This window comes from Acipenser ruthenus, chromosome 49, assembly GCF_902713425.1.
Source record: "Acipenser ruthenus chromosome 49, fAciRut3.2 maternal haplotype, whole genome shotgun sequence".
In the NCBI taxonomy this organism is placed as follows: Eukaryota; Metazoa; Chordata; class Actinopteri; order Acipenseriformes; family Acipenseridae; genus Acipenser; species Acipenser ruthenus.
Window position 1 is genome coordinate 3175868 of NC_081237.1, and position 20198 is coordinate 3196065.

General features: G+C 42.3%; 1 protein-coding gene across 4 annotated transcripts in view; it reads left to right on the forward strand.

Annotated features, from left to right (window-relative positions):
• The first annotated feature begins 18033 nt into the window (after positions 1-18033).
• Positions 18034-20198, forward strand: part of LOC117401461 (paralemmin-1) — a 47563-nt gene continuing 45398 nt past the window's right edge. The window contains exon 1 of one of the 4 annotated variants that reach the window (XM_059014969.1): positions 18034-18560. In XM_059014969.1, coding sequence (XP_058870952.1) covers positions 18556-18560 — 5 coding nt within the window. In that variant the 5' untranslated portion in view covers positions 18034-18555. The remainder of the gene's footprint in view (positions 18561-20198) is intronic. The other 3 variants (XM_059014970.1, XM_059014971.1, XM_059014972.1) reach the window with 3 other exon arrangements.

A 20198-nucleotide genomic window follows, 5' to 3' on the forward strand; every position in this document is an offset into this window, starting at 1 on the left:
AAGTGTTGTTAAATATATAGTGAAATATTTGGGACAGCATAAAGAAACCTGCTGAGATCATATGTTTATCCAAATATATTAGAACATATTTCACAATTCATTGGCCAGCTATATATTGTTTAATAAATATGACAAAATATTTGAATAAATATATGTCCTCATATGAAAAGCAGTAGTTATCATCCCATCTATCTCACTATATAATACTGTTGCACAATATAATTGGTCATTTACAATATTAAATACTATTTATTAATACTAAATAACAATATGTTGCTAAAAAGGTTTGACACTGAATTTTGTCCCTCAGCAAACCCCCCCAATAAAAATTATAAAAAGGAAGAATAAACACTAAAAACAGAATCGGTAGTGACACTGTAAAACGATATTGAAACTTATACAAAGTGTCTGAATAACAACATAAAAAGACTCCTGAAAACTGCCCTTGCACAGTAGTCTAACCTTGTTACCAGCTTTTGAAAATCAAGCTCTTTCATGACGTGTTTGTTTTTTGCAGCAGGTCACTGAATGTTGTGTATTTGAAACTTTTTGCTTTGTCAGTAAAAAAAAACAAACAAAAAAAAAAAAACGCTTGTCTGACAGTGACTGCCAGTGTACATCTCTCTGAAGTGACTGGTGACCCAGCATCTGTCTATTCTGATGAAGAGACTGAAACACGACAAGCCCTGGAGTTGTCAGACAGGTCTGGGAGTAGCGGAGCGGCACAAGGGCTAAACTGCGCTGGGCAGGGGCTGTGCCCTGGTCTGGGATGAGATGATTTTAAACTGGGGCTGGGTGGAAAGAGCAGAACTGCAGGATAATGAAAGGATAATGCAGCATTGTTGGGTGGGCTTGATACACAACAATGCTTAAGTAAACTACGTCAATCATTCTGCAGTAATCAAGGGATCCAGCTATAGCAGGAGAACATGCCCCACACCAGGGCGATGCCAAACCCAATCGGGCAGGCAGGTCCTAATGCAGTGACAGGCAGTGAAGGGGAAGTCTTGGTAGAAAGCAGTCGTTTTTTGACCATATTTTGTATGAAACTCAGTATAGAGCTCTTGAAAAACATTGAGGGCAGAGAGTTATTGGAAGGTTACACTGTAAAGTATAGCGCATGCTCAATTCACTGTCAACACAGCCCGACCGCCAATTAACTGAACTGAATTACTGAATGGTGAAATGAAGAACGAGCTGTCCGAGGGAACATGCCTTCAAGGTTTCTCTGTCATCACAGATAGCACCCGCTGTTTAACAGAACACCATCATATTGGAAATTAGGAATGTTTGTGTAGACAGATGGCTACCACTAATACAGTATTTAAGACACTGGGACCCCGATTCAGGCACAGTGCTGGGAGAGGAGGGTTGCATGTGATTCACCACACGGCACGGCCAGAGGCACACACTGATATTCCTTCTCAGAGCTCTCCAATCACAGCCAGGCAGCCACAGGGTCCTGAGGGCAATCGCGGGGTGGCCAGCTGTGTGCCTGCAGGTCAAGCCATCCTATTGATTTCCTTGACCTAATCAAGCTGTGTGACTCAAGCAGGGAGTAATCAACCCCTAGGAGGCTGATGATTCACAAACAGTGTCAGCTACTTTTTTCCCTCAAAAAGCTGTACGGATAAATACGGTGGTTTAGGACAGAAATAGTTTTAAAGAGATTTAGGACAATGATTTAGTAAAAACGTACTCTTAATGTTATCATTCATTGTTTAGTGTCACAAAATTCAACATTTGAATCCTGAAACATGCATTTCATACTGTGTTTATCACATATCATCATCATCATCATAATAATAATAATAATAATAATAATAATAATAATAATAATAATAATAATAATAATAATAATAACACATAGCGCTATCTTTAAACAATATCATCCTTTAATATTTATCACATCTCAGAATGCTAAACAACAAGCTGGTGACTGAAGTTGTTTTAAGATGGTGCACACAATATAAAACTGACATACACAAGACAAGATAACAAGGTGGCAATAGACAAGTTCCCTGCCCTCCCCATCCCTCTCAGTGGTATATCCCCGTGACAGGTATGGTGCTGCTCCCTCCCTCCCTCCCCATCCCTCTCAGTGGTATATCCTGTGACAGGTATGGTGCTGCCAGTCGCTCAGCTCTAACCACTAGGCCACACCTTTCCTCTATTTCTCCAGTTCTCTATCCTCACATCTCTCTATTCAGTCACTCTCTGCCCTCTCTCCCTACCTCTCCTTGTTTTCATTACCTCTCCTTTGCTCTCTCTTTCTTTCCCCTTCACCTTCTTTCCCTTTCATTTTCCCTCCTCTATCTTTGCCTCTGCCCTCTCAGTCCTCAACTGCTCTCTCCCCTCTCTCCACCTCTCTCCCGTCGGCTCCCACGTGAATAATTAGTCCCCTGTTGTCATCGTCTCTGATTGGAAGACATCCCTCACTAATGGACCTCAGTGTCTGGGGGTCACTGGGTCAGGAGGGCTAGTTGGAGTTTGCTCCTATGTGGAGCATTGCTCCGATCTCCCTCCCTGGTTTTATCTACAGGGAAGTATTAATGTGACACTTGTAGTGTGAGATGAACATTGCATATTGTAGCAGCACTGTTCCTGCAGGCTGTGTGAGTGGGAGGTGATTTACAAGTCACTGCTGTGCTGAGCAGCATGGGGACATCTTTGACTTTAAACTGAGAAACTCTCTTTTAAAGGTTCTCTTCCCTGTCTCCTCGCCCGGTCTCATTCCGGGGTGTATAGCTAGAGGACAGCTCTCCCCTTCTACCCTTCTGTCTCTCACATCTTTCTTTATTGCTTAATCAATCTCTCTGTCACCTACTGCCAGGGTGCGATTTGATGGGGAAGAAGAAGGGGATTTCCCCGGCTCTGCTTTTTTATTATTAATATATATTTTTTAGCAGACGTCCTTATCCAGGCGACTTACAATTGTTACAAGATATCACATTATTTTTACATACAATTACCCATTTATACAGTTGGGTTTTTACTGGAGCAATCTAGGTAAAGTACTTTGCTCAAGGTTACAGCAGCAGTGTCCCCCACCTGGGATTGAACCCACATACCCTCCGGTCAAGAGTCCAGAGCCCTAACCACTACTCCACACTGCTGCCTTTTTATCCCTGGGACTGCACTTTCAGTTGTCATCCCAGGGCAGGATAAGATTTTCAATTTACAATGACTTTCTTCGGGTAATTTAAGAGGAGCCGGATCATGAAGTTCGGCTGTATAAAGTGGCTCAGGCTCGGATTCCACTCACCCGTCATTGTTATCCAACAGTAGTGGTGCTCTGGTCCCCTTCCTAACTCTCTCCCTCTGCTATCATTTATTTCCCTCTAACCTTTTTCTTCTCACTCTATCACTCCCTCCCGCTATTTTCCCTTGCCCTTACCCCTCTTTCTCCCCTCTCCCCCTCTCCTGCCTGCCCCTTTCCACTCTCCCCACCCCCTCCTCTTCTTCTCCCTCTCCTCTATCCCTCTCCCCAGTAATTATGCGCTGCGTTTGGTCGTATTTCCTAGCCAGAGAAGATTGAGTTCTTCTTTTCCACACCTGGGATAATGTGCTCGCTGAGCCTCATTTCTGCGGTTTCCAAGGCAACACGGCCGTGATTATGTGAAGCCCCGTGGGGATGAAGCAGGACAATGAAGCAGCAGAACTTCCAATATCTTCAGGCCAGCTGTACCCACACAAACAGAAGCTCCGCTCATCAGATAATCTGCTAATCTGCAGCTCCCAAAGATGTGAAAAAACAAGAGCAGCCAGATCTTCTGGGGTTCAGACTCTCAGAATGGTCCAAGGTGGATTTAAACACAGAAATTCGGGCAGGAACTGTTGGCATATCAATGCTGACAGCCAGGAGGACAGAAAAGAAAGACAGAGAGGGGGAGACAGACAGAGGGGAGAGGAGGTGAGAGACAGATGGGAGAGAGAAGTGGAGAGAGACATGGTGTGAGAGGAGACAGAAATATGGGGTGAATGGGTAGGAGGGGAGAAGGGGTGAGGGAGAGAGGCATGAGAGAGAGAGGGAATAGATGAGAGGGGGAGACAGAGAGATAGGGAGGAGAGAAAGAGAGAGGAAATGAGGAAAAAGAGAGGGTGGAAGTGAAACTGCAGCAGTTGTACAGAAAAATGCTTTTATGTGATAATATGCTTATTGATAATAATTTACAATAAAAAAACAAGACACAAATATTGATAACATTTCAACAACTGTTCCCACCCCACATCTCAGGAGTTCTCAAATAAACATATTTACCCAGCATCATCCATAACTAATTATATTTAGAACTTAGACAGATTCAATGACAAATGTATTTTTCAATTAATTCAAATTTACCCGAAAGTAAAGTATGGAAGCAGGGTACAGTTTATAATTCTGTATTCAATGTCGTCAACTCTATTTGTCCCGCAGATGGAACGCTAAATCACCCGAATTAGAGGCTTTCATAGCACAGCTCCCTGTTGAGCAATGAGAAAGGTCACATCTCCCTGCCTGAGTACAGAAGAGCCTTTCTGAAGCAGCTGACACACACACACACACGGAGAGACACACACACACACAGGGACACACACACACGCACACACGCACACAGGGACACACACACACACACACACACACGGACAGACACGCACAGAGACACGCACAGGGACAGACACACACACAGACGAGTACAGACATACACACGCACACACAGGGACAGACACACATGCACACAGACACACACATATTTGCACTCCTATATTTGTGTGGACTTCTCATTGGCTCTCACTATATGTTTATTTACTATTTCTAACTCCAGTCAGAGGAAACTCCACACAGGGTGAAAGTCGACAACAAACTAAATATTTTAGCACTTTTTTTTTTTTTTCTTTGAAGGCATATTTAGCTCCCCTGCTTTAAATTCTACTTTCACCACTGAGATGAAATTCTATTTTAGACGACTGGACAAGTTGTTGCTTTGAAATGTAAATTACTACCTCTCATCAAAATGGAATAAAAAAAAAAATCAAATCAACAATATTTAATAATAAGATACTTTCCTTTACACTTGCCTGTTACTGTCTCAGCTATCTGTGTATTTATATATCACACTGCATGGCTGCTTGATTAGAGCCTGCCTACCCGAGTGGATGTGGCCTCACATCCCAGGGCACCTTCCAGCCCCTTGTGGAGTCTATGCCATGTTGTATCAAGGCTGTGATTAGGGCAAACTGTGGCCCAACCTGATATTAGGTGCAGGTCTTAAAAAAGTGCCCAGTGTACTTAAAACATTACAACGTTGGATGACAGTTTTATGACAGTTTGAATGCTTTCACTTTCCAGAGAACGTCATTGACTCAGATATGTTAAGTAACATGATAAAAACTAAATTCTGCATGATAAGTTGAAAGTTCTGCAAATTAATTATTTAAAAAAATTATATCTGCTACCATAGAATACCTTACTGTTTCGCTTCCCAGGTCATTCCAGCAGTGTTTTCAGTGTCCAAGCATGTCAGTGTCTGGCTGCAGGGCATGTCAATCATTAGGGGAAGAAGCTGGTTGGTTAATAACAGGAAGGAAGGTATTGAAGGGGTGGAGACAATTTCACTGTCCAGGTGAAATGAGATTTCAGAAAGTAAGAGCTTTCTTTAACCTATAATGTTTATACTAAATTAAAGGAAGCTCTTTAATCATAAATCACATATCAGCTTCATTTTGCCTGCATGAGATGAGATCTCTTATACGAGGCACCCTACGCATAACATATCATTATTATTAATTAGTCATTTAGCAGACCCTTTTATCCAAAGCGACTTACAGAGACTAGGGGGTGAACTATGCATCACAACTGCTGCTGCAGAGTCACTTCCAATAGGACCTCGGTTTTACGTCTAATCCGAAGGACGGAGTACAAGGAGGTTAAGTGACTTGCTCAGGGTCACACACAGTGAGTCAGTGGCTGAGCAGGGATTAGAACCAGGGACCTCCTGATATCAAGCCTTTTTCTTTAACCACTGGACCACCAAGCCTCCTGTCAATTGACAGAATATTTTATAAGGAAAATCCAAATTTGCTACTTTATAACGTGTGTGTATTTATAGAATACACAAATGAGACTTGTGTGGCAAATGGATTTGCAAGACAGATAAGATTTATTTCAAGTATTTCACGAGCTGTAAACTGTTTAATGGATTTGTCAGGTACATCATTTCGACAACGTTTTAGGGAATTTGAAAATCTGCCCTATATTAGGAAAATTAATAAATGACTATGTTTCTCAGCCTTTGCTGGGGAGGGGGGGGGGGGGGCTGAGAGAGAGAAAGGGAGGGAAACGAGGGGGAATGAGCAGGATTATGTAGTTGCCATGGCAATAGTAGCCGAGTGCTGCAGTGTGAAATCATTTATCAGTTTAATGAGCTCTGTGTGTGTGCGAGAGAGGGAGAGAAGGGGAGAGAAAGGGTGAGGAGGCACAGAGACAATGAGGAGGGAGGGGGAAGAGGTGGGGCCAGGGGTTCACAAACAGTCTCTTCTCAAGAAGTCTATTACTCACCCAGAAACAAGCTTCTGGGAGCTGGACACCTTTTGGGAAGCAGCTTTGGCAGATACGTTTTTAATCCTTACACAGCCAGCCTATGGCTATGGCAACATACACACTGAATCACTAATGCTGTGCAATACCATTCTGTGGCAGTCCTTGAATATGAAGGCTTTCGAATCATGTGTGCTCAAGCTTTTTCTTATACACAACAATTATGTCAGTTATATAAACTCCCAGCTGTGGCTGCCCACACAAAATGAGCACAACAAATAAAGAAGGTAGATGACCAAGACCAATGTATATGTGAAACAGCGGGACATACATAACACAAGGAAAGGGTCGTACGTCTACCCTCCCAACATCCAAGTCATGCTAAAGACAGTTCTAACCAAATCTGCATTACATTTTAATCATAACGTAACTATCCTTCAAGCAAATTAAAAAAAAATATGATTACTGAGTGAAATTATTCAAACGATAACGGTCTGAAATATTTAAAAGAAAAACAAAAAACTAACTACAGTAAATCAGTCCATGTATTATCGATTGATACTCAGTAATTGTGTCAGCAAGGGAACTATTTCTTTTGTGTTGTGTGATTAATTTACATTACATTTAATGAATACCTAAACATGTTAACGGGAATTAGCCGTGACAGCCACATATCTGCACAGCCCTACAACAGACCCTAGGCTAGGTTCAAAAAGGACTTTGCCAATCTGGCTAACTTTGAAATCCGAATCCTTTATTGTGGTTCTGTCCCTGGACTGCAAATTGCAGCAGATGCAGGTTAACTGGACTGGAATTATAATTATTTTGATATATATAGAACGGAGCCAAGGGAAGACTGATTATGAAAGTTTAATGAGTGCACTGCAATACTGGTACCACCTTCGGGTGCTATTTTGAAGCTGTATCATGATTAAAGCTGTAAAACTTCCTGGAGTGAAAATGTGCCATGGGAGTCTCCACCTCTTAAACCTCCACTTTCTGGGGTATATTAGAACAAATGTCCTTTCGCCTTGGTAGTAAATGGATAACAATTGGGGTGCCACTGCAAATGGCTGGCTTATTAAAATCATCTGCATATACAGTCAACTGTCATTAATACGAAATTCAAGTGACCGGCAAAAAATGTGTCTTACCTGTAATTCTTATTATCAGAAGCCAAATGCATACCGTCAGTTTGTATTGACGTTACTGTAACACTGAAATCAAATTTCTATTACAGTACAGTGAAAAGTATTATACATTGAAAACTGCCAGAAAAAATACAGTTATAAGTGAACTTTTAAAAATGATACATTGCAGTTTGAAACCTGTTTTAAACCACAAAGGCAAGGCGTCCTCACCATCAGGGTATTGAGCAAATCAGAAACGCTCCGACTTGCACCCGCAGCTTGCTGTTCATAGGCCTCTGTTACTGGATCTCGTTATTTCAGAATGGTTGAGAAAGTGTTCTGTGGCATGTTGAAATCTGCTGCAACATCTTTCTTTTTCTTGTACAGTGCTGCATTATCAACCGCTTTCAACACCTCCACTTTTGTCTGCAACAGTAACGTACATTTCCTGTGGTCACTCAAACCTGTGTTTCATGGAAATGGCATTGACACAGGACCACTGGCAACTCAAAATGCATCATGAGTCTTTAATAATTACGTTTGGCCCGGGACCATGTAGAACATTCGTAGCATCAGGAAATCCATTTAATCCGAGTTCGTCCTAATGAGAATTGACTGTAGTTGAAGACTATTCAGCTACACAGACATTTTGCAATATATATATATATATATATATATATATATATATATATATATATATATATATTTTCTCTGCATCATTTTTCTTTAACTCTCCTCTTCAACGCCTCTCACTCTCCCACTCTACATGAAATTTCAAAAAGGCTTTAGTGGCATAACAGGATTATTCACGCTTTGCCATAAGCAATTATAATCAACAAGATCACAGCTTGTGTTAAAAATACAGAGAAAAAGGTTTTTTCAGTGTGGGGTTGTGGGGCTCCCCAGACCCTAACTTGGTGGATCCTGCAGTCAATTTAAACAGAAAGGACCTGTGAAAGCTGTGGGGAAGAGGCTTCTATTGCAAACAGGGGACCTCTCTCTCTTTGGATGCTTTGTGTCCATCTGTTTTAATCGCTCGACTGGGGTCACTAGTTGTAGGGATTGCATGTGTTGCTTTATACAAATATCAGCCTCTAGTGCCTGTTAAACCAGGCTAGCGCATCTCCACTTGTGTTGAACAGGGTTCACTAAACCAGGTTTGAGACATATACAAACCAGGCAGGGTTCAAACGTTTTAAATGCACCCCACAGTTGCTTGCCTGTTGTGCTTCCCAGTCTCTCCACTGATTCTGCCCAGGCCTCAATGTTTGACAGCAGGTTGCACTTGTAATTAAAACCCGGGCTTCAATGGCCTTGCCGTAGACCCGCAGAAATGCTTTTAAAACGAAACCAGGTGAGGATTCTTTTTTCTAGAAAAACCTGTGTATTAACCAAGGCTGCTAGAAAGAGAATCCTGTTCCGTTTATAACGCTGCCCTCTCAGCATGACGGGTCTCTCTTCTTCAATCAGCTGTAATTATTTTCTAAAGTGCTGGGCTCTTTTTTACAGTTACTGTTCTCATCCCTACCTGGGTTAGGTCCTCACTTTGCAACGTTTTGTGAAACACTTTAGTTGCGATGGAGCCATGCTAAACAGAAAGCAAGAAATGATTCTAGTTCAGCTTCTTTTTTTTCAGAATTCAAAATACAGAACTGCTTTGAACTTGTGTAACTCTTTCTGTCTCTCCTCTCTGTCCATTCTCTCCCCTGCTCAATTTCCTTGTACTCTCTCTCCTTTCCGCCAGCTACCTCTTTCCTGTCCCCGATTTACCCCCTCTCTGCTCTTCCTCTGTAGCCCTGTCACCCCCCTCTCTAAATCTCTCCCACTGAAGTACATTTTCTCCCGTCTCCTGCTCCCTCACCCTCAATCCTCCTCCCTTTACTCTCTCTCTCTGTACCCCTCCCCTCCTCATCTCTCTTTCTCGCTCTCTCTGCCAGACAAGATAATTAGCTCTCCTCTGATCAGTGTGTAGCAGCCCCTCAGGTCCTCTGTACTGGAATTACAATCTCTCTGATCTCCCTCCTGCCAGTGCTATGCCTGTGGTAATAAAAGCTTTGATGGGGGCTTGGCTCTCTCTCAGAGGGGCTGGGCTCCTCTAACGCCTGTCGAAGTCCAGATCTTAAAGAGACCCCCAGGCCCGGCCCCACAGGTACCACATGAGGTTGTGATTGTGATGCTGGGTATTCTTATACAGTACAAGGTAACCGCTACCTTACTCTCAGGTGTCTGGAATCTGACAATACCAACACGTCTGCTCTATGACTCATCCATAACTTCAAAAAACAGAATTCTGAAAGTAAGTCTACTTTTCTGCTGAAAAGTTTCTGTTTTTATTGAATTCCACCCACAATTTGACCTAAGCAACCTTATGAAAATACAACTGACTGTCGAAACCCTCCGCTATCTGAACAGCTGTCACATACTGTACAATGCACCATTCGGCACTCAATTCAGTATTGTATGTTAAAGGAATCCTATACTTTCATTTATTACAAAAACTTTAGTAAAGAAGTAATGATTTAGGCTTACAGATGCAAAAGTCAGGAAATGACAATGAAATGAATACATGAACGCATGGGAATGCCCAGTGAGGTATGGAAAAGCATATCAATAAACATGGCAAACCATGGTGAGCTACAACGATAAGAATCATACATAACGCACATGGGAAATGTGAAATCTGTGAAGGTAACTGAATCCTGCAGTATAATCTTTGCATTCAGGGTTGTATGAAGCTGTTCATCGCTCAACCTCCTTGCCCCACCCCCCATACACTCGCTGACAAGGCCGGGCGAAGTTCGTATTCATCAGTGTAACGGAGAAGTGTCAGGTTGCCTTGGCAACCATCAGCTCCAGGGGCAGAGAATTATTTGAAAGCTGTGAAAGAAAACAGAAGAAAATGGTCAGAAATTGCTGAGTGCTGCTACTGCACTGCGAGCGGCGATGCAAACCACACCTTACAGCACGAAGGCAAGCACGGGCTGCTGTTCAAAGAGCACCCTCCTCAAACACAGATCTGTTTGCCAGGAAAGACGCCGCTGCCTGCACTGTCCAGAAATCAAGGAAACGCCCATCTGAAGGGGTACGATGTCCTGAGTCTGGTCCTTAAAGTTATTTTCAATATCATTTTTTTCACAATTCAGCAAATTTATGTGGCTTACACTAATGAGCAACACATTTTGGTTATGTAAAATTGTAAGCATATCCGATGTTGTGGGTGAACCACAGTGTGTCTTGTTCATAGTGATTTGTGCAGCCTTCAATCGCAGCATTGACAGCGTACCATTTTCTGGCGTTACGCGGGGTCACGTTTTAGTACAGGTACCGCATTCTGATGATGTACCACTTTCTGGCCCTACACCGGTAAGATTTGTCTAAAATGTAGTTTTAGACAAATTAGTCGTCGCCAATTATTTTACCCCGATTTTCACCCCAATTTAGCATGCCCAATTATCTGTATCCCCGGCTCACCGCTCACAACCCCCCCGCCGACTCGGGAAACGGAGGCTGGAACACGCGTCCTCCGAAACGTGCTCCTGCCAAGCCGTCATTTTTCGCACTGCAGATCCACAGCAATGCCACCAGACCTATAGTGCCGGAGGACAACACAGATCTGGCGGCTCCGCTGCAGAGCCACAGGCGCCCTATCGGCCACAGGAGCCGTGGATTCCCCTGCCGACCTAAGCCCTCCCTACCCGGGCAGCGCTCAGCTATTGTGAGCCGCCCCCTCGGAACTCCCGGTCACGGTCGGCTGTGACATAGCCTGGATTCGAACCTGCGATCTCCAGGCTATAGGGCACATCCTGCACTCCGCGCGGAGCGCCTTTACTGCATGCGCCACTCGGGAGCCCCTAAAATGTAGTATTTCTTATCTTGTGTATAGCGAGAAGAGAATTCTAAAGTAAAAAAAATACTTTTTTAGGTTTAATGGTAGTACAATCTTGCTTTTTGTGATTTATAAGAAGTTAATTCATTGTGTGTAATGTGTATCTTTTTATAACACAAATTTACACACAGTGTAATAACTTTTATATATTACCCACCAAGACCCTTTGCCGACAAAATATATTTGTATCTTTAATTAGATATACACACCCAGTACTTTCCATTGTGCAGTCCAGTGCTTTCATTCCTTCAGAGCTCCTCAAACCCACCACTTCCACACTGTGCTATATTGACTAGGTAGAGGCAGGATTTTCCATTGGCCCTCCAGCTGGGATTCTCAAGCCTTCATTTGGCAGTGGGTGTGGGGATGTATTAACTAGCCATGTGTATCAAACAGAGAGCTCTGGAAGGTGAATCAGGCTGCATGCTTCTCTGCAGTATTACAGCGATTAGGATAGGTCATTAAATTCAAATATATATGAAGGGAGGTTCGTGCTGCATTTGATTTTTATCTCCGTTGCCAGGTACTGTACTAATTGTTAATCAGTGTTAATTGTGTTACCCAAAGCGCTCTCCTGCCATCTGAATATACCACCAGCAGTTCCCGGCACTGAGATCAGTGTCTGGAGGGTAAGTTCTAAGCTGGGCAGAGCTGGGGAGCCCAGAGAGTTAAGGTAGAGGTGAAGATTTTAAATATATGACATTATTGTATATAACATCAACAGCAATAACTACGAAAGCTGTACACTGCAAAATGAGTTCTAATCCTGGTCTATGAAAATAATATAATATAATATAATCTATAATAGTGAGGTAGCAGGAAAAATGGGAATTTAAAAAAAACAGCAAATAGATACGTGAATTGTGAGTTAATTGACCATCAACAAACTGGTTGTGATTCTGCTGCACTGTCAAATTGTACAATAGGCGGCCACTGCAGCTCACATGCACCCTCTAGTGTTAAAAGAAAGACATGCAAAAAAAAATACTGTAAATTGCCATCGCTTAGCAATCTTTGGCTAAGTTCGCACCTTAGCGCATTTTATCATTCAAATATTTGTTGAATATTAAAAAATCTAAGAAAAATAATCACTCTTTCTCGTTCATTACTTTCCACTTTTTTTTTTAAACCAAGAAATGTTTTTTTTTTTTTTTTGTTTTGTTTTAAGTTTTAAGACAGGACGTAATTGTAATACAGTATTGTTCTACATTTCTATGCCTATCATTAAAACAATTCCACTTTCTTGTCATTCAATCCCATTCATTATGTAGGTCTCACGTGCAGTTTTGAAAGAAACACATGTTACAGTAAACGTATATTTCATTTTTAAAAAGTCTGATATCATCACATGAGGTGAGAGAAATCTTGGTTTCCTGACTCATTCTTGAGTTTACTTGTGTCTCCTCCTCTGTGGAGTAGTGGTTAGGGCTCTGGACTCTTGATCGGAGGGTCGTGGGTTCTATCCCCGGTGGGGACACTGCTGCTATACCCTTGAGCAAGGTACTTTACCTAGATTGCTCCAGTAAAAAACCAACTGTATAAATGGGTAATTGTATGTAAAAATAATGTGATATCTTGTAACAATTATAAATCGCCCTGGATAAGGGCGTCTGCTAAGAAATAAATAATAATAATAAAGTACCTTCAGAAAACACAGAAATGGCCAGTTCACCATTGACAAAGAAATTGTTTATATGACAGTCAACATGTTCCAAAGGCACCCTGCAGCTATCTACCACCATCTAGTGGTGAAATGACAATCTGCCCTAAAAGTCCCGCATAAGGATGTAAACTAGAACCAAACAAATAAGTAACAATGCAATGTAATGTTTGCTTCTCATGACCGCCGTCAGCAAACACTTTAAAAATATGATGCAATTTGTACCTTATTGTATCTAAGCAGTTAACCCCTTATGGTGGTGATTAGAAGACGAATCAGGCATCAACCTTTTCACTTAGAACGTCATTCAGCACGAGCGTAACTAATTTAATTTATGTAAGTGACTAAGTTATCTCAAAAGTTAGAAAATGAACAACAAGCAACCTTACGACTTAAAAAAAAAAAAACATTTTTAAAAAATCCTATGTTTTTATTTCTAGTTTTGTAACTTCAGGTGTATTTATCAATTTGAAAAAAAAAAAAGCAAATTACACGGCCTTCTTTACTGAAACTGGAAAGTGAGTGCCTCAGTGTTAAATATTTCCTCTGCGAGGGATACACAGCCCAGTACAGAGAGCTGCTCTACACACGAAGGAGAGGCCTGCCCTAAGGGGCTGGGTATTGTAAGGACTCTATGCAGGGGAATGTTGAGATATTAGCTTACTGTTGTGTATGGTACCTAGGTTAGGAATACATTCCACTAACTTGAAGTCTGTGCTACTGTTCATGAAGTTTCATGAGCACTAAAAACATTTTCCTCTGCTGTACTGATCTGGTGGTTTAATACTTACCGGTATGTTTAAGAACAGCACTTACTGCGCTCTGTTTTTGGTATTGCACATAAGAGCATAAGAAATTCAAGAATGAGACAATGCCATTCGGTCCACCTATGCTCGTTCACTTTGGTGCCATTGTGGTCTGTTAGCACTCAGGAGAGGAAAAACAAACCCCCCTAACGAGGTTAGTAGGGGAAATGAAACCTCTGGGAATCCGTGGCTAGACAGACCGCCCTTCCTCCAGTCTTATTGTGGTCACAGAGAGGGTTATACAGTATTGTTCATGACAGCATCCAGTCTATTCTTGAAGGATTCGATAGTCTCTGCTTCAATAACTCTGCCTGTTCCAATAGTTCATCCCCCCTTCCGTGAAAAAGCTCCTTCTCCCATCGGTTCTGAATATGCCCTTCTTCAGCTTCCACCTGTGCCCCCTGGTTCTGTTCTCTGTGACCTGTGAAAAATAATTCTCAGCAGTTACTTTGTTAAACCCCTTGACAATTTTAAATACCTCTATTAAGTCGCCTCTGGCTCTCCTTCTTTCTGGGCTGTACAGATTAAACTCTTTCAGTCTATCTTCATATGACATGCCCTTCAATCCTGGAATTAATCATGTTGCTCTCCTCTGTGCTCTCTCCAATGCCTCAATGTCTTTCTTATGATAAGGGGACCAGAACTGGACACACTATTCTAGGGGTGGTCGTACCAGAGCATTGTATCATTTTAATATATGGCAACTGTGCAAACGATTTTATGTTTTGTTTTCTGTCCATAATTTAACTTGTAGAATCTCTTTAAATGGAGATTGCCATCCTGTACAAGCAGAAAAACATCCCCAGCAGCATGAAAGTGGGATACTCCTTGCCTTTCATAGAAATGGTCCAAACTACATGCATCAAAATGTGGAACAGTAAAATCTACTGAGTACTAAAACGTTTGTAGAAACGTTGTATGAAGCAGCATGAATCCGTGCTCGCAGTGAAAACGTTTTCCGTGGTACATTTGCACAGTTACCAGGCTTTCCCCATGGGTATGCTATGCATTTACAATAGTTCACCATGGTTTGCAATGTTTTAAATATGATTTACAATACCTTCATAATGCTTACCTGTGCTTTTCCATGTTGTCACTGTGCTGTATTACACTTTGCTATGCTTTTACTGTGTTGAGGTGCAGGACTGCAGTAAAGGCAGCTCTCAGGGGGCGTGATAGTGCAGGGTGGACACGGCCCAAGGGTTAAACGACTGTAACAAGCCCATTAGATTGCCCTGTGGGGCTGGCTAATACTCCCCTGTGCTCTCAGTGTTTATTCTGAGAAACCACTGGGATGAATTTTTAAAGCTTCCACTGCTGACCGGAGTGCTGAAGGTCTAGAAAGGGTCAGAGGGGAGCAGAGATCAACCGTTCACAACAAAAACAGGCAAAAATCATATTAAAAATATATCTGTGTGTTGCAGAGAACTCACATAAAGAATACTATAGTCCTGTATATAGGCCTTCTAGACCCACAGCTGTCTGCAGTCACACTTAGATACTGGGCTTGCTAAACATTCTGTTTGTTTGCCATTCCTTACCACATCCTGCACAATGTTGTGCAATTGCTGTGATGAATCTTGTATTATAATAGAAATGGTTGATCATTCCAGAAGCATCATTCCTTAGGAGTGGCATGAAATTGATTCAGCACAAGATTCCAGATAACAACCTGTTTCTGCTAGTGCCTGGTTATTTTATCCTAATGTATAATTCCCTCACCGCAGCAACCCTCCCCTAGCAGCTCGGGAGACCCGAAGGTCAGTGGGCGATCCCCAAACCAATGGTCTCTTTACATCCAGGAGCTGGACAGCGGATGTCGGCCCCTGGAGGATAAACACCAGCCCTGCAGCTCACCGGGCGCCTGGCCAGTAGCGTCCGCTGAAACGCAGTGAGGCCTCCCTGACACACGGGAGCGCCAGAGCCAATGCTCCTTGTGGACCCTGCACTCCGTGACTGTATGACTCACCCTGCACACCACGCGGTCCTGCCTTTACCAAGTGAGCCCCTCCAGAACCCCACTCTACCACATGGCTTTAATCAAGTTTTCTTAAAGTATTCATGCTGGCTGGCGAAACTGTATGTGAATCCAAAATCTATGCGGTGAAATCATTTTGCTCACAGGTGCATCCTGTATTGCTTCACTCTTCAAAAATAATCAAGATCTGCAGCATGAAAAAGAGGACCAACGATAATGCTTCTTGAGCAAATAAGAGGTACGAGCATGGATTTTAAAGAGTAAGTGGCGGGGGTTCAAAAAATATAGCCTCAGGTCTCAGGACTTTGAGCAAACAGGCTATTCTAAATCGGCTCTGATCTGATCACACTTATTATCAGTTATCTATTAGCAGCAACTACACTTAGAATTTCTGACAAAGCAATCTAAACGTTTAAATCAGATTAACAGATTAAGAAAGTTGGTATCAGGGTTTCCTCTATTTTCTGCTCAGATTGAATGACTTATAATATGTTTGTAACTGTCTGGTGGCTGCCTCTAATCGAGTGTACTGTCTCTTGCAATCTTTGTATGCAGACCTGACACAGCAAAGAACGCACAAGAAATACTCTCATCTAGATAAGAGGTAGCCACTGAACACTACTAAACATCCATCTCAGCATGAGTAATACCCTGTCCACGCCACCTGCATAATGCACCATCAGCACACCTTGAAACCACACGACTCACCTCATTCAATGCAGATTTACAAAATACAATAATCACACATTATATAGGCAGTGTGAGTAGGGTATACGTCTCGCCTAGGTCTGTAGATCCCCGGAGCCAGCATCGCAGCCGTTGTGTGTGCTGATGCGCCAGGGAGGCAAAATAAGCTGATTCCTGGAGCCAGCATTACACTTCAGCCATTAACACCAGACAGAAGGATATCTACATCATCATATGGAAGGAAACGTGAATGGATGGAGACACATATGGATCACATTAGTTTACTGTAAAGCTACGTCTTAGTTGGTGCTTATCTAGCCGAGTTCAAATCAGCATGAAGTTTTAACATCTACTCTTGTGTAATGGAAATCAAACTTGTAGGTTAACTGTTGTATAGGAAAGGAACAATTTAATGAAGGTTTGCTCCTGATCATTTCCGTTCTGTAATCCAGGGCGGGTTCGGGGCCAGTGTGAGTTTCTAATTCTAACCCTGCTGTTTTAAAGGGGGATCGATTTGGCAGAACACAAGCAGACGTGTGCAGGTGCTTCCTGTTTTACACTCCGCTGCACAGTCTCCTCTTCCCTTCCAGTAAACAGACAGGGAGCACTGTGATTGGTCACACTGAGCACAGCAACAGGAAATGAGGAAGCAGTGAACCCAAATAGCAGGGCTCAGATTGCTATAGCACAATGGGCCCTAATTTAACAAGACAAGACACACATTCAGAAAGAATGTGATCAGTGTAAAAGAGTAACGTACTGTAACCTACCCTGTCAAGTCAAGCTATCAGTAAGTTTAATGAAAATTGGGTAAGTGGTATTAAAGATAGCTGTGAAAATACAAGCGCGTCATTCAGACAGATAGATGTACCCCTACAATATGATGATCCCAATAACGAAATAGTGGTAATACCATGTTCCAAGCAATGTGCTAGGTGGTGTGGTGTCACAAGCCTTGCTCAGCACTCTTTAAAGGGAGAGGCAGGGCTGTAATACAATGCTAGTGATTAATAAGAAGTAACACAATCGATAAGGAAGCCTAGGTTAACACTCCTGCAGTACAAAAACAAAGTTTCAGCTCTCCAGTAACATTCTTGTGGCTCTCAGGGGGAATGCATGACAGTTATCTCATTGTGGAATGCGTCGGTCAGCACATGATCTTCAACTTAAAGCCAAATTGTTGACCATTTGACTCCTTGCTCCTTTTTATCTCTCTCAACGCCTCCTTTATTTTCCTTCCCACTCTCCCCGTCATCATCCTTTCCCTCCCCCTCTTTCCACCCTCCCATTGCACTTTCCCTCCCTCTCCTTCTCACTCTCTCCAACACCCCTATTTCTCTCACTGCCCCTGTTTTCTTTCCCCTGTCTCTCATACACTAGCAACCCCCCTCCCTCCCCTCACACACCCTCTGCACTGCCCTCTCTATCCAGCAGGGGGCTTCTCCCTGGATCTCCACACAGAGCTGGCATTGCATTAGCCTCAACAATAATAACACTAGCACAGCATAGCTTAGCAGCACATCCCTGGAACTCTGGCTAGCAGCAGACAAAAGGGGCTGGGATGCTGGAAGCGAGGAGCTAGCTACTCACACACCCACTCTCCCTCCCTCTCTCTCTCTCTCTCTATCTCTCTCTCTCTCTCTTCGATCAGGGTCTGCTCTCACATCAGGAGGGCTAGAAGTCGCAGCTACCCAGGAAAAACAATTCCTTGCCAATTCCTGTGATTTTTATTACTGGGAAGGAAAGCAAGGCTTGCAAAGGAAAGAAAACCTCCCCCTGCCTGCCCCAGCCCACAGGCTCCATTGATTTGCAAGTGAAGACTCAAGACTTTATCAGAGGATAAAAAAAATACAAAATCTGCAATCAGAGGGAGAAAGCAGCAGCAGGATTCATGGAGTGAGTGAACATTTTTTGCATGCTTTTTTTTGGTAATGCTGTTCTTCAATTTGCAAAGAAGGAAAGTAGCTGTCCTGTGATTGTATTGAATTTGGATCACACAGTTTCTCTGGTGCCTGTGTATGATTATTATTATTATTATTATGTTGTTTTTTTTTAGTGTTTAGTTTTTATTAATTGTTGGTAAATCAAATGTCGTAGTACTTATTATGAGTGAAGGCATCTTTGCATCTAGCTATGTTTGTGTGTTGTTTTTAATTTGGAAATGCATTTGGCATCTGTAGAAGATCAGTTAGTATTTCCTATTTGCTAATTCCTATTTGAGGTGTGTGTGGGTGCGTGTGTGTGTGTGCATGCAGGTGTGTGTGTGTGTGTGTGTATGTGTGCGCGTGTATGTGTGTGCGTGTGTGTGTTTGTGTGTGTGTGTGTGTGTGTGTATGTGTGTGTGCGTGTGTGTGTGTGTGGATAGTGGGGTGCACTCTCTTCCTGCCTACAGCATAGCAACAGCCTGCCTCGGACTCTGTAATTCAAGGATGGGAAATTCAGAGGAATAATTCCATTTGTTTTATGGCAACTGAAGCACAGTTTTCCCTATACATTACATGTAAATATTCCAATATATATTCTACATATATATATATATATACAAATACAATGTTTTGTACATACTCACATTTCCAGTATGTATTTTCTTCAGCTATGCTGCTATGAATATCTGTATCTATCTATCAATCTGTCTATATATATATATACACATTATGTTGCTTTAATATATATTCAGTTTTTTATATTTCAATGGTATATTACAATAATGTCCAACACATTTTGTAGTGGAATTTCACAGCATTTTAACAAGGATGCAGAGAATGATGTATCTCTCTGGATTCATTTGTGCATGAAGCGATGTGTGTGTGAGCGTGTGTGTCTGTGTGTGTGTGTACGTGTGTGTGTGTGTGTACGTGTGTGTGTGTGTGTGTGTGTGTGTAAGCGTGTGTATGTGTGTGTGTGTGTGTGTGAGCGCACAGGCTTTCATTCCCTCAATATGCTATTGACAGGGATGTACTTTTCCAATATGGCTGTGTGTGTGGATGAGTGTGAGTGTGTGTGTGTGTGTGTGTGTGTGTGTGTGTGCGTGGGTGTGTCTGTGGGCTTGTCTACAGGATTAGATTGGAAATGAACACACCTATCAAATACATTATTTGAATGTGTTTTTGCTGCGTAGCTTTTGGTTTGTAATGATCTGTCTATATTATTTAAAAGACACAAACTGTGCTGCTAAACTGCTGGGGCTGAATAACTGCAGATGGAGCATTTATTACTCGTTTCACCCCACTCTCAGACCTCGCACTCAATAAATATATGCCTTGATCCTACTGTAGATGCTGCAGTGGTGGTTTGCAAGACTTATACTGAACTGCATTTTAACAGCATTACGAGAATAGATACCGCTGCACTTCCGACAAGACTTTCTCATTGAAACCTTTTACATACATTTGACGGTAATCTATTCAGGGATAACAGGATATGTAGTCAGCAAAGTGGTGTAATTAGGTGAAAAGGGCCAACTGCATGCCCCACCCTCAGACAGTCTGTACTGAAACGCAGGTTCAAATGCTTGTTTAGTAATTTGTGAATAAT